At 38.8% G+C, this 15,073-nt stretch overlaps 1 protein-coding gene across 1 annotated transcript; it reads left to right on the forward strand.

Moving 5' to 3' along the window:
- Window positions 1-561: 561 nt before the first annotated feature.
- Window positions 562-12,808, forward strand: cops7a (COP9 constitutive photomorphogenic homolog subunit 7A). The gene is made up of 8 exons (XM_022222932.2): window positions 562-689; window positions 3,409-3,531; window positions 5,758-5,833; window positions 6,599-6,687; window positions 7,434-7,636; window positions 7,744-7,849; window positions 10,722-10,891; window positions 12,239-12,808. Exons 2-8 carry the CDS (start codon window positions 3,409-3,411, stop codon window positions 12,276-12,278), a joined length of 807 nt encoding a protein of 268 aa, XP_022078624.1. The 5' UTR covers window positions 562-689; the 3' UTR covers window positions 12,279-12,808.
- The last annotated feature ends 2,265 nt before the right edge of the window (window positions 12,809-15,073 follow it).

The raw sequence follows: 15,073 nt of genomic DNA on the forward strand, positions 1-15,073 counted from the left end.
TTTCTTAAATTCTTAGATGGCCATACAGATTTTATTTTTTATGTTTTAGTAAGCAAAGCAAAAGTGGAAACATGAACATAAAAAACACAAATAGAGAAAAAATATATATTTTAAACAAGTTTAAATATTGAAGTCAGGACTCCACTGTGCTATTTTTTATATATTATAATAATAGGAATTAAAATCTGATTAAATATGTATGAAAAAAAACAACCAGAATGAATGCAAAGGTTAATCCCCTACATTATTATTGGGTCAATTAACTTAATTAATTTCAAATGCTATCGCTAACACCCAACAGTGTTATTAATGTTCTTTATCATTAATGTAACTATTCAATGTAGAGATTAACGTGACTAATGTAGGACGGATTTTTAGACTCCACAAATACATAAACACCCAGATTAGTTTAAATTTTTGTTTTGCGTGTGTGTGTGTGTGTGTGTGTGTGTGCGCGCGCGCGTGTGCGTGCGTGCGTGCGTGTGTCTGACCCGTGAATGAGCCGTTAGATGGCACTGTTCTCTCCGGGCTGCGCGGCTGACGCAGTTTCTGACTGACAGCTCTATCTGTCCCGCCCACCCCCCTTTACCGTCCAATAGGAGACGACGTTGTTTTGTTGTCGGACGTGTGCTGACAACGGAACTAAACAATCAAGAGGGACGCTAGCTGGTAGAAACCGACACAAGAAGGTAAACTTAAACTCATGTATTCATATTAGCTTTTTTGTAGAAATGTTTCCGTTCATTTCTCTGATTTCTGATTATTTCCGCTGTATTGCGTTATGATTTTAGGCTGTTGAAAGGTTTAAAATGTACTAAGGCCTAACGCCAGCCTTGCGGGTGGTTAGCCGTTAGCAAGCGAGCTAGCATGACATGCTGAGCTAGAAGAAAACCTGACATAAATGTTAACCCTCAGCCGCCTCTTACCTGAAACCATAGATATGTTTTGCAAGTTTCGCAGGTTATCTGTCATTTTCATGTGTCGACGGCAGATACGTAACTGGCGCTCATATTATTATCGAGGTGGTTAAAGCTGTGTAGCTAATGTTATTACTGTGTTGTTGAAGTCTTTGAAAACGCCATTTTATATTGGTTTCATTTTTAATTAATGCGTTTATTTTTTACTTCAGTCGTTTTTACCTAGAAACCATAATGACTGTATGGCACCTTCATTTACTACACACTTCTGTTCCTGTCTAAGACTTAACAGCATCGTCATAGTAACAACAAAGTCATGTGAATGTGGACATGTTAAGTTTATCAGCAAGTTGCTGAAGCAGTGTTTGTTTCTGAAGTAGTGTACTTAAGGTGCATTCACACTTATTAGAAAACAGAAACATTGCTGGCTCCTTTATGACTTTGAAACACAACTGGTTATCAGTTTGAATCATTTAGAATACAAACATGACTAAAAAGGTCCTGATTCCCAGGATTGTTGCTTCTCTCGGCTTTAAAGCAATTTCAAAATAATTAAATCTGGTTTTACACTGTTCACTGTCACCTTTGCTTTTGGAGAAGTATAGTAGACATTTTCACACTTTACTGATTAAGCAAATATCTGAAAAGGTGATGGAGAAGTAAAGTGATATACCTGTAATATCTAGCCATAAGTAACACGTACATTGTATAATTTCAACTTAGTATACATCTTTCCTTTTTTTTTTAACTCTTAAAGATATTATATTTATGTTCTGTATCCACACTTGTTCAAACCAAAGACCATCTGAGTTCAAACACTGTTCAGGATCTGATCTAGTCAAAAGTGTCATAAACATCTCAAATCTTAGAAGTGATTAGCCACGATATTTAGAGTCTGACCAGTAAGCTTCAGAGTACATTTTGGTTGAAGATCGATGAGCAACTTCTTAGAGTTGAGAGCCAATTGAAGAAAGTACTGTTTGATACATAAGACTATACCTACCAGATTTGATCTGTTTTGTGTTCTATCTAGGTGGTGTATACCCTTTTATTTTTTAATAAAAGGTTTATGTTTGATTGTCTAGCACTCTGTGAATCTAAAGGTCCTTGCAACAATATCAACAAATATAAATAGCAAAACAAATGTAAAATGTTTTGAGGAGCTTCTAGTAGATGTTGTACTATAGAGAAGACACCAGAAGGTACTGGGACTAAGGAAGGGATTTTAAACCAATTATTTTTTGTTGACAGTTGGCTGGCATCACTACAGTATAGTTTAATGACAATAAATTAATGAGAATGATGTATATGTTTGCAGTACAACTTAGCGCTGAACAATTTTGGAAAAAAAAAATTCCACTTACAATTTTTCATACGGATATTCAGTCAATTTTGTCCTTCTTTAAATTTCAGTAAAAATAGAGGGATGGATCCCGTCAAGTTTAGGATTTAACTTGATTGGACTTTTAAAAAAGACTTTTAAAAAATATCTGAATTTCTAACAGGTACTGTTTCTGAAACACAGTGTAGGTTGATTTGTTTGGTTGAAAGACATGTTTGCTTATTTGTTCAGTTAGTCTGGGAATATGTACTTTGAATCTCCTTGCTGTGTGTCCAGATGGACATAAAGAAGATTAGTGGACGTGTTCATCCGTATGGTTCAGGTTTATGGTGTTGCAATCTATCTGTCGTTGTCATTTGTTGAGATCAATAAGAACCGGTTAGTATTAGTACAGCCCTGGGCATCTAGACTCTGTGGCATTAATTTTAGGATGTGGCCTCGGGTGATGAAGCTAGTCATGGCACGTTTGAATTGGAAGGAAGTGGGATCACACTGGCTACTGTGCTATTTTTTTTATATTTGGACAATGTACAGAAAACACTGACATGAGGTGTTACATAAGTGAATAATCCTGTTCATTCGTTTGTTTGTTTTCACTTGGATTAGATTAGATTTTAAATATCTGTTTAAGGCACAGGCAGAATCACTTCACGACTTGGGTAATTATTCTAGTTTGGCCTTCACCCCAAAGTGCATTTGCATCGTGTCTTCATGCAGGGGATAGGTTAATAAATATACATGCCCTGCTTTACATTCTCTACACTTGTTGCCCAGAATGATGCTCCTCAGTGCAGCTACTCCTCCACTATCTTTGTAGTTCTTTAGGTAGATTAAAGGTTATGTGCTTTGGTCAAAAATACTCGACTGTTAGACGTTAAATGAAGGGAAATATTGTAGCTGTTGTCTCAACAGGCAATAAGAGGCTGGAAATGTTTCAAAGAACGTAATGCTGGATGTAAATGCTTTGGATTTCTGTTTTTTATTAATACATCATTGTTTTCCTTATCAGAACATGTTTGGAAAATTCTGACATGACGTCCCCACATGGCATTAGTGATGCAGTAGAGTTAAGGCAATAAGACAAGTCATTTAGTTGTTTTGTTCTTGAATACTTGCTCTGCTAACTGTGTCTCTTTTACCTGGCATCAGATGGAGGTGGAGCAGCTCCTGTCATTGTCAGGCTCAGCACTGGCCCAGGCTGTCAGCTCCCTGTTGGAGACCCCAGGCCTCTATGTTTTCTCTGACATCCTGGAGCTGCCTAATGTCAGAGAGGTAAACACACTGTCAGACTTATCACTCTCTGTCTTTTGGGATTTACTCAAGGCTGTCGTAGCAATAGATCATCTTCATCTGTTGTTTTTGCCAGTGTTAATGTGTCTGAGATACATGAAGAGTCTCATCAACCAAACTGCATTCACAGGGGTTAGTGATGGTGGGAACAGATTATCACATACAAAATGATGGATTGCATACTTTATATGTTAAAACTTGCATGAGAATACCAAGTTAACATCCTGTTTTGGAAGTGAAATGCTGCCGTTGCAGGAAAATGTGAATTTGTAAAACCGTTATTCTATTACTTAAGTAAGTAGGATGGCAAAAAACCCGGACAAGTGGGAGTATTTACTTAATATTTTAGGTTTTTCTCACAGTAATACAGTTCATTTGCATTTGCCCTCATTTACTCAGTGATAATAAATAAGTTTTGTGCCAGGAAAGTTTTATCAAAATAAAATCCCACATGGATTTTCATTTAGTGTTTGTTCTATTTTTATCTTTAGTTAAACAGATAAAATTTAATTATAACACGTACAACAGAGAGCATTTTCTGTCGCACTTCGCTGCTTTGAAGACATGAACAATACTTGATAAAGTGTGGCAATTATAGAAATGACGTGGATTGCAGCTAGGCTCATTTATATCTTTAGATGCTAGATGGCCAGCTGAAATTAAGCACCGGTGAAGCAAAATTTTTGCTTCGATGGTGGATTTTTCCCATTTTGTGTCATTGTCCCCCAGGTGTTTACGGTTACAGGCAAAAGAGTTTAAAATTCCAATAATAGAACAGATTTTGATGCTTGGTATGAATGCAGTCCTCCTCAGATGAATCCATGTAACCAGGTATGCTCATATGTGGTCTTTCTATCTCTGAAACCCCTTTCAGAAATGAACTTCATTCCATTAATCTGATAGCAGTTTAACAGGTCGACTTCATGTCTACAGAAAATACACGCCTTGGTCACATTTCCATAAAGGATCCAATTTTAACCGGTCAGACCTAGTATCACTTGTGTGTCACTTTCAACGCAGCACAAGTCTGAACTGCTGCCTGGGTTAATGGATAAATACACACAGGCAGCACTACTTGGAGTCGTGTGAGATTAAAAAAAAAAGGCAAATTTTTGAGTCAACAAAATGAAATGTCCATAATTATAACAATTTCATTCAATGAAAACGGAGACTGACAGCCTACTGTAGAAATTATTAATGCTCACCAATAATGGGTATAATTCAGTTCCCTCCACCCCCACACTTTGTATTGTTCTCTATCTGGTAAAAACTATTTTATCGGAGTTTGTTTAGTAGTGTAGCCTCAGACAAAAGTAGCATCCATATGTGCCTCTCAAAAGAGAGAGATTTGCACATGGAAATAAAGCACCAGTAACTTAATAAGCTGCCATAATAATAAAATATTGCCAAGAGAGTAAGGACAACAAATCCATGATCCCACAGTCACACTGTGCAGACCTGCATGTATTTACATCAGACAGGTGAGCTGTCACATTCAGAAGTTTAGTTTTTAGCAGATGGGACTCAGTCTTTATTTATTGCATGCCTGGAGCATCTTTCAGAGGTAAGATCCACGTTTGTTTCCAGAGAGAAAGAGCACGGAGCAACATCAGGTACTTAATTAATTATACTAAACTCTAATTTATCACAACTCTGAGAAAGGGATTATCAGGATCTAACAGCAGGTCACACTGTGAACATTTCTTCACATCAGTGAAATGAGCTTTCACAGAGTCACTGTTCATCATCTGCCGTTAAATATTTTGTTACGTTGCACCCTTCCTCAGGTTGATTCCTGAGCTTTCAGTTTTACCGTTTAGGAAAACAGAAATAAACTGGGCTGTTTGTCTTTTGGACACTTTGATCAGTTGCTGTTTGTTTTGTTTTAGTCCAGGTTTGCATTGATATGCATTCTGCATCACTTGATGTATTGTCTAGTCTTGTGTGTCGGACAAATATCATGGCTTTCTTGGGCAGAGTGGGGGATTGTCTGAATGCAACAGTTAAAAAAAAAAATGACAGATTGATTCATAAAGCCAGCAATGTTCCCTGTCCCATGTCTGAAAGGGGCTTTACTCACTCACAGTAACAGCTCTCCTCTGCTCACTTTGCATAGGTAAAATGCAGTTGTTTAGTTCTTACGTATCTCATTTCTTCCTGTATTCTGCTACATCATTTTCTCTCTTTCATGTTCTCTCTAAACCACAGCTGGAGAATGGCCCTCATGCACCAGTGTACCAGCTCCTGAACCTCTTTGCCTATGGTACCTACTGTGACTACAAAGGTATTGCAGTGGCAGCACAATGTAAATAAGTAATAGGGTGGCCCAGCAACTTGTATTATGAACCGTCTTTCTTTGCTGCCAGGCAGACACTCAGATGCTTTAAACCCCCTCACCTGAGACACTGCAGGCAGGTTATTCACAGATAAAATTACTTTAGTACTTTGATCTGTTCAGGAAACTTATCATCAAAGTTCCCACCGGCTGATGATCATCTTTGTTGCCGTGGCGCCGGCACAAATGGACAATAAACTCATCTTTTGTGAATTAATTAGCTCTCTGTATAATGCATCAGGAAGCTTTAACAAGAAGTGGAATCTTAATTGTGTCTAAATTTATGCTGAATATCAACCAATAGCCTGGAAAAAGAACGTAGCCTACTTTATTGTCCCCTTTCCTTTCGAGTCACGCCGTCAGGGAGTACATTTACCTTCATAGTCCTGTAAAGTGGAGCCCTGAGAGGAGCTGTCAGAGCTGCCATCATAGGAGGTGTCAGTTCTGTCACCAGGAGAGCAAGCGAGCAGGAGACAGTTGCTGGATACGGACCTCCTCCTGACTTCCTGCCAACACACTGCCAGCTTCCTCCCTACTCTGTTCTGTGATTGCTTAAAGAGCTCCACACTTACCTGTGCACCGCCGCCCAACATGACACTTCTAAGTAATAAGCAGTGTCTTGATTATGTGTGGCTGTGAAGTGATGCTTACTACTGTGGTGTATTTTTCCCATTGTGTCTCCTCCTTATGTTTTATTCTTCTCTGTTGCTTCAGAGAGAGCAGCCTCTCTTCCAGAGTTGACCCCAGCGCAGAGAAACAAACTCCGTCATCTGTCCATCATCAGCTTGGCCTCCAACCTCAAGGTACAGATTCAGTATTTCTTCTTCGAATTTTACCATAAAGGTGCAGATAAATAAGAATGCTGTGTTGAATTTTTGTATCGAGAATAGAACAAATATTTTCTGCAGCATCCCATCGCTGCATGTACTTTGATATATGTGTTTTAAAAATATGGCTTTGCTGGTTTATTCAGGCTTATAATCCATGTTTTCAAAGTTCATGTGTAGATGGGCTGTGGTTGTAAGTGAGCTTGTGGCTGTACTTATAATGACTAAATTAGAAGTAAACAACAGACAAGCCTCCAGTTAAGAGCACAACTAGTACTGTTCATGTTGTTTTAATCGGGTCTATCCTTTGCTTTTTCCTGCTCTACTGCTCCTGGCTGTATGCCCTTTTCTTTCTCCGCCGCCCATAAATAATTGATTGATCATTCTTGTCGGCACTGTCCTTTCTTCTTTAACTTAAATCTCATTTTCTATTAACATAACTCCTTTTACTCCTGCCCCCTGCTCTTCTCCTTAATGTGTCACTTCTTTCCCTGCGTGCGAGCTTGAACTCTCTAATTGCCCAGTGAAGTATTTTTAAATTTCAAACTCCTTTCTTCTTCTGCTGCCGGTGACATTTAGACAATTGAGCATTTTCACTGTAACATTTTTAGTCCTTTTCCGTCAAACCATTACAGTGGAATCAAACGTGTTGCCAGTCTACCTCGACTTAAAAAAGGAAATGTGAGAATTAAAGCCTCTTTGTGTCTCCCCCCCTCCCACAGTGCCTGCCGTACTCGCTGCTCCTGCAACAGCTTGAGCTGAAGAATGTGCGGGAACTGGAGGACCTGCTGATTGAGGCTGTTTACTGTGACATCATCCAGGGCAAACTGGATCAGAGGAACCAGCAGGTGGAGGTAGACTGCAGCGTAGGTCGTGACCTCGGCCCCAACGAGCTTCCAAACATAGTCAACACGCTGCAGGAGTGGTCAGTGTTCCCTTTATGTGTCTGTCCACACACTTATCATTTACATATCGGTTATCTGTTTTCCTCATTCTTACTCTTCCCTCCTCTACACCTTTCTTCTCTCCCAGGTGTACAGGGTGTGAGGCGGTACTGTGTGGTATTGAGGAGCAGGTCTCAAGGGCAAACCAATACAGAGAGAGCCAATTGAAAGTCAAAGTCCAAGTGGAAACAGAGGTTAGTCCCTCATCCCTTCAGCTTACGCCTCTACAGCATCCCCCAGAAAATCCAGTAAATGACTCTTCCCTCTTCAGTGTCTCAGTTTCTTTGTTGCTAGCTGCCTGTGGTGTTTTGCTCTCCTCCCGACTGCATATTGTGGATTTTTTTTGTATTTGCTTTCTGTAATTGTTCCTATTGTCCATACTGCCAATTGATTAGACTTTCTTGTGCTCTTCCAAAGTACAATAAATTATGAGGTACAAAATCCACCGTCCTTTACAGGGATGCCAACATACCAGAAGTGTTGTAGTCCATAGTAATCCCACTGTATTTCTATGATTCTTGATACCAAATTCAATAGCAAAAGAGTAAACATTTTAAAATAAATGAGTATTAGGATAGTTAATCTGGACTGCTGTGAGTGGGGAGCAGTAAGTGGACAGAGGCAGGAGCTCTGCAGATCCAGTGATTCTAGAGGAAGCAGTGCTGTAAAGTTACATCTAAGCAATTTAAGAGCATACAGGGATTATTTCAGGGGAAATACAACTAAAAAGTGAGGGACGATACCCTGCTGCCCACACAATGTGCTAGCACAAACAAAGACGCACACATTATATTTTGATGGACTGAAAGTAGCCTACTAATGTAGTTAGTAGGGATCGAACCAGTTTCATGTGTGGCTGATTATTGAGGCCGATATTTTTGCCTCTTCCTCCCTCCTTGATTCCCTGTATTGCTATTTTTAGTAACCTCACAGCCAGCTAACTGGTCTCAAACTTGTGACATGAAACAGTCAATCAGAGTCAGTCAAACCCGCCCCCACAGCACTGAGCGGGGGTTTGACTGACTCTGATTGACTGTTTCATGTCACAAGTAACAGCCAAACAACAGTTAAAGCTCGTGTTTACAGACACTGGAACGACGAGTGAATTTTGCAGATAATGGTAGGCTGGTAGGCTGCCTCTAACAGACACGTCTCTCTGGCAGAGACACAACCTGGAAAAACTGAACAATAGGCACAGCCATTAATTAATGAGGAGACTGGGTGCTTTCACAGTGTGTAAGGCTATGCTAATGGCTAGCAGCTAAGTCAGGAAGCAGATTAGCCGGTGTTGGGTAAATCGTTACACATAAAGCTTTAAGATATGGGCCTTAGTGGAAAATAACGGTGATAGATCAGTAAAAGATTAACAAAACAGAGAAGAACAAAATGGGAGCAAAACAGTAAACTCAAATAAATGATCTCACAGTAAACAGAGGACACTGTCAAAGCGTCTTCAAGAACACAGTCCGTCTGTGGACACCTTTATAAATACTGTGCATCAGTTACCATATGGAGCAGATCACTTATAATCTGAGGCTACAAAAGGATATTGGGAAAAATGGACCCTTTTCTTAGCCCAGTAACTTCAAAAACACTATCTGCTTTAACCAGCCTGAGCAGGTGTATACACTGCTAGACACATCTGTACTGTGTGAGTGTGTGTTTGGGTAGACAAATGAGGATGAGTGTATGCATCGACTTTATTTTTTTTCCTATTTAAGTCGTGACTCCCTGACCTTGTTGTTTGTGTTATGTATTTTTATATATATATCTTTGTCATAAAAATAAGAAAAGAAAAGCTAGTATAAATGCGTTACCTTTAGTACTCTTGTTAACATAGAAAGCCAACTACTGTCACATTCTCAGAATGTTTCCATTGACTTGGTATTAAAGTATTGGTTGTTGTAATATACCTAGTCCTCTAAATGTCCCAGAAATGTAATAATCTCGTGTTATAGTTTGCATAAATGTGACTGACTTGATCCCACAGTGCAAGTTGGTTCACTTTTTTCTGGTTGCTTCAGTGTTAGACCACCACACTGATATCCTGCCACCCACACTGACCTCTCTATTGTTATTACCAGAGTTAAACTGTAAGTTCACTGGTAATGTCTAATTGCTTCAACTTCCTCAAGGTAGACAAATCAAGTAGTTGTCCTCTAAGGTTACAGTCCTCAGAGTGTACAATTCCCTCAGCAAGGTTATAGTCGGCCTTCAGAAACACAGCTAACAAGTTGTACCCTAAACACATGATAACCTTAGAAGATACACAATTTATTTGATTAACTCAGGCTGCTAAATTCTCATGTTAGCTTTAAATAAACTTTTCACTACATTTACACAGAACAGTGACACTGGAAGGGTTTATTGGCCCGGATGAGAAGGAGCAGTTACAGCAAAACCTGTTTCAGGGATCATATTTTCAGCTATTGTCAAGACACACTTGAAAAATGTGGTCCTCTTATTTAGTGTTGAGTATTTACAGGGTTTCTGCAGGGCATTAAAAAGCATTAATAGTTATTAAGTTGATTTTGTGAAAACTAAGGCCTTAAATAGCATTAAAAATCATTAAATTTGATTCTCAGTGGCATTACAAATTCTTTCTGCAGTTTTCAAGAAAAATAATTGACAGTAATATATAATTATAGACTGCAATTCGTCAGATATGTACATCTGTGTAAACAGGCTGAAGCATTGCGATAATTGGTCTGACCGGTCAAAAAAATTGCATGTTTTTAAAGTGGCCGGCAGGCTGGACCAGGTGGAGGAGAGCTGGGAAACGGGGTAATGCAGCAAAAATGGCTAGAAAACGTGGATTTCAGAGAATGACTGCAGCCCGTGGGTGGTCAGGGGTGGTTTCTGGATTCAGAAATAGTGAAATGTAAGGACAGTTTTCATACAAAAATCATCCTTTACAAAAAACCAAACCTGTGTAATTTGTTGAGTTCACGGTCATGGCATTAAATTTTTTAGAGTATAGCATTAAAATGGCATTAAAAAGCATAATGTCTGACTGGCTGATTTCTGCAGAAACCCTGATCTAATCTGTCTTTGCTTTCCCATCAGGTCTCAAACTTACAGAAAACGTTGAAGGCCAGCGCCGCGTCTCCGTCATCAGGCCCCGCCCCTGCTGGAGCGGCCTCCAATCAGGACGCAGACCAGCCAGCCGAGCCCCGAGACCCCGCCTCCTCTCAGGAACCACGGCAACCAGGCAAAAAAAGTTCTAAGGTGAAAGGGTGAGTACTGTCATCGTGTTTGTATTCTGTGGCTGCACGCAGCAGGAAGCCAAAAATGGTGCCCACAAATGAATTATTTTTGAAAATGATGGATTTTTCCATCTGTTTATACGAGGAACCATCAGAAGTTTGCATAGAAATTGTATTTAGTTTTCATTTTTTCATAGCTAGATGTTTTCCAAATTACACGCATGTTTGGCCATGTAGAATGATTCACTGAGTCATCTTTTATTCAACGCTGTTTTGACTTTTTTTTAAAAGGAATTTTAAGGGAAAAATATTATTCATTCCTACAAGTCACTAAATTGGAACAATAAGCTCCATATGGTGTTTTTTTGTTCCCCATTTCTTTTATTGCTGCTTCTCCTTTTGTTCTGAGAAATCCTTTGTAAATATGATTTGAAAGATGTTCTCTAAATACATATTTCCCCGGTTTTAACCACAGCACTGTAGAAACCACTTTAAACACTAAATTAAAGCCATTAGTCTACTGTTCTTGTTGAGAGCAAAAGCTAATTCAACAGAGAACCACTATGTTTCCATTTTTTCAATAAACAGCAAAAAGCCAGCTGCCAGTGTAAGTGGTATGTTTGCGTGCGTGTCTGCATGAAGTCGCTTCATTATCAGATGCACGGCAGTGTTTTGCAGCCGTCCTATTACCCTGTTATCAGGGACTCTTTTTTTTTTGCTTCTGCTTCCATCCAGCCCAATTACCAGTGGCTAATTTCACATCTGTCCTATATTGTAAAATGTCACTGGATATACAAATGCCCTGCGTGTTTGCTTCCTGAAAGAGCTGCTCCCCCCCACCCCCCCCTCCAGTCATCAGACGAGATGCTTTGCTCGTCTGCCGTTTATGTTGTTCCTTGTGAACAGAAAGCAGTGATTATTTTCTGGCTGCCTGTCACATTCTGTTAAAGCATAACGCCCTATAATTTCCATCAGTCAGCACAGCACTTCTTTCAAATGAAAATGCACTCAGTGTTTTAAAATCCAAATTAATGATGGCATAACCTGATCTCTCAAATTAAAATGAGTTCTGACATAATTTCTCTATGAAGCTATTTAAAGGATGCGACTGATAGTGCAGCTGTTATTATTAGAAGTAGGTTCTTTGCCAAATTAGTTTTCATTTGCAGGAAAGGAAAATCCACTGAGATGAGCTCCAATGCAAAAACACTAAATAATAGTGTTAGATATTTAAACGGAAAGACAATTTTGCACCCAGGTTGCATCAGTAATACGTTGGTTTAGCGGAGCGAGAAGAAAAAGTAAGCCATTAGAGTATTTAAATAAGTCTCAAACAAAGCGGTAATTGAGTGTTTCTGTCGGCTGCTTCTCGTCCAGGCTGCGCGGCAGTGGGAAGATCTGGTCCAAGTCCAACTGAAGACAAGAAACTGAGATGTGGCAACAGCAGCACTGATGGGCACTCTCACTAATTAACGGACACGTGAACATACTGATGGACAAATGGATACAATAAACAGCCGCTGCAACCACTGTTCATGGACACCATCACAACACACACTTACTACAGTACAACCAGGAAGCTTCTCAAGAACTTTACTTGTCACCAGATCTCACCTTGACAGATTCTCACACACATCGGCTTATGGATGGAGCAGGCGTGACACCCACTCTTGCAGCTGTTAATAACCTAATCGGCGCTGTAAATACTAACACACACACGCACACAGCAATTGCAACACATGCAGACAGAAAGGTCTGCAGTAGAAGTCAGTTGCCTTTGACCAGAAACAGGATCAGTGCGTTGGACGCCTACATGTGTGTGTGTGTCGGTACCTCTGTTGACTTTCTGTTTTGATTAATTCTATTTTGCTTTGTATTTTTTCTCTGAGTTGAGACGATGTATAAAATCTGAATATAAATTGTTGGAAAATAAAACTAAGCCCTGTACTTCTGTGTCCTGACTGTCTCATTAATGTCACCATCAGTTCTTTTATTAAATGCACTTTAAAGTGCATCTCTGGAGGGTGCACTGCTAAATGTTAACTCGCACAAGGGGCTACCCATTAGGAGGTCAAGTCATTAATTAGGGCACGTCCCCAAAGAGACCAGTGTATGATAGAGCCGAGGCTTCCCCTGTACGCCACCAGCATCGCTACGCACACTGCAAAAACTCCAGATCTTACCAAGTCTGTTTGTCTTATTTTTAGTCAAAATGTCTCATCCCACTTCATTTAAGATAAAGTCACTTAACAAGTGACATTTCAGCAAGATGGAGGGACTTGTTTTAAGACAATGCATCTTAAATATCTTGTTAAGTCAAACAATGTTGAAATTGTCTTGTCTTGAGTTGAATTATACAAGAAAACTCAAAATAAGTTTAACCCTCCTGTGGGTTAAAACTGACCCGTTTTAAAGTTTGAAAATGTGAAAAAAATGTATATTTTCACAGTGAAACTTCTGATTCAACATTTTTGGGAAATCTTTGAACATTTGTTGGTGGCAAAAAAGAAAGGTTAAAAATGTTTCTTAAGAACATTCACATAAAAATCAACCAAAATCCAGCTGAATTTCAGCTGGATTTTGGTTGATTTTTATGTGAATGTTCTTAAGAAAATATTAGAAGTTTTACTGATATGTATGGAATCATTTTAGATATTTTTTGGAAGATTTTTACTCATTTTTTTGAAAGCATTTTCAAGAATTTTCTTGCCAAATTTTGGGGATTATTTTAAAATAAAACTTTTAAGGCATTAGTGGAATTTTCTTCCTGAAGGTTTTGCAAATTTTCAGAAATTTGGGGGATTTTTTTGCAGATTTTTTGGATTTTTTTTCAGACAAGGAAACAATATTTTTTTGGTGCCCATAAAACAGGAGGGTAAAACACCTCAAATTAGGAGATTACATGAAAGCGAAATTCTATTTTTGAGTGAAAACTACTTTTTTGTTTAAGTATATCTGTCTTATTTTAAGACACCTAAGCTTGACAATCCTGGTAAAATATAGCTTGAAATAAATTTTCCCAGCTAATTTTGAGATCTAAATATTCTAAACATCATATCTTAATTCAAGAAATCTTACCAAGCCATTTTTCACTTGTTCGATTGGCAGATTTTTTTCACTTATTTCAAGGTAAAAATTCCTTGAAATAAGTGTTTTTTTCTTGTTTTGAGAGGGGCATTTTACATCCGCACAAACACATCGACTGAAGACATTCATATTTCATTTGAGTATGTTTTGCCTAGAGCTTCTATTTCAGTCTTTCAAGTTGTCTGTAGAAATTGCATGCCGTCCTTATTTGTACCTCCATCACAAATTTCCTTCATCATGCCCGCCCAGTATCTCACTCTTTTATGTTTTCTCCACAGTTTCCAGCCTCATCTGACCCTCGGTAATGGCGCTAATTGGCAGCGCAGCAGCTACAACAGGGAAAATATCATTCTGTGTTATTACATCCCTGCATGTTTGTCAATCCTCCCCTCCTCCAGCGTCCCTCCCCACCTTTATAAATAGTGTTGTTAATTTCAGTCAGTGTGATTCAGCCTCATCGGTTCACATTTTCTACCAGATAGGAGCTGTGAATTCTAACAGCTGTGCACCTCTCAAGGTGTTTGTGGGAGAAGGAGGGGCAGGCGCCATATGTGTCATTTGGAGAGAAGGTGGCAGAGTGAGCAGTGTTTTTATAGGTCTGATCATGTGAGCGGTGAATCCGCACACATCAGTTTACATCCAGATTCAGCGTTTGTTTATCCAACAGATTGTGCCTTCTGGTGTTAAAATTAAAAAGTGGAACCCAGGCCAATCAGTTACTCTGATCATTAACCCTTCTGTTGTCCTGTGGGTCAAATTGACCCATTTTAAAGTTTTAAAAATGTGGAAAAATATATATATTTTCACAGTGAAAACTTCCACATTTTCAAAAATTTTTTAGGACATTTTTGAACATTTTTTGGTGGAAAAAAAAACAAATTAAAAAAAATGTTTAAGAACATTCAGAAAAAAATCAACCAAAATCCAATGAATTTTGCTGTCAAATATAGGGATTTTTTATTTTAAAAAATAAAACTTTTGAGGGAAACTTTTCAGGAATTTTCTCCCTGAAAATTTTGCTAATTTTTATAAATTTGGGGATTTTTTTTGCTGAATTTTTGGACTTTTTTTCAGACAAGGCAACAACATTTTTTGGTAAGGACAACATGAGGGTTAAAAAAAACC

This window comes from Acanthochromis polyacanthus, chromosome 12, assembly GCF_021347895.1.
Source record: "Acanthochromis polyacanthus isolate Apoly-LR-REF ecotype Palm Island chromosome 12, KAUST_Apoly_ChrSc, whole genome shotgun sequence".
Lineage (NCBI taxonomy): Eukaryota > Metazoa > Chordata > Actinopteri > Pomacentridae > Acanthochromis > Acanthochromis polyacanthus.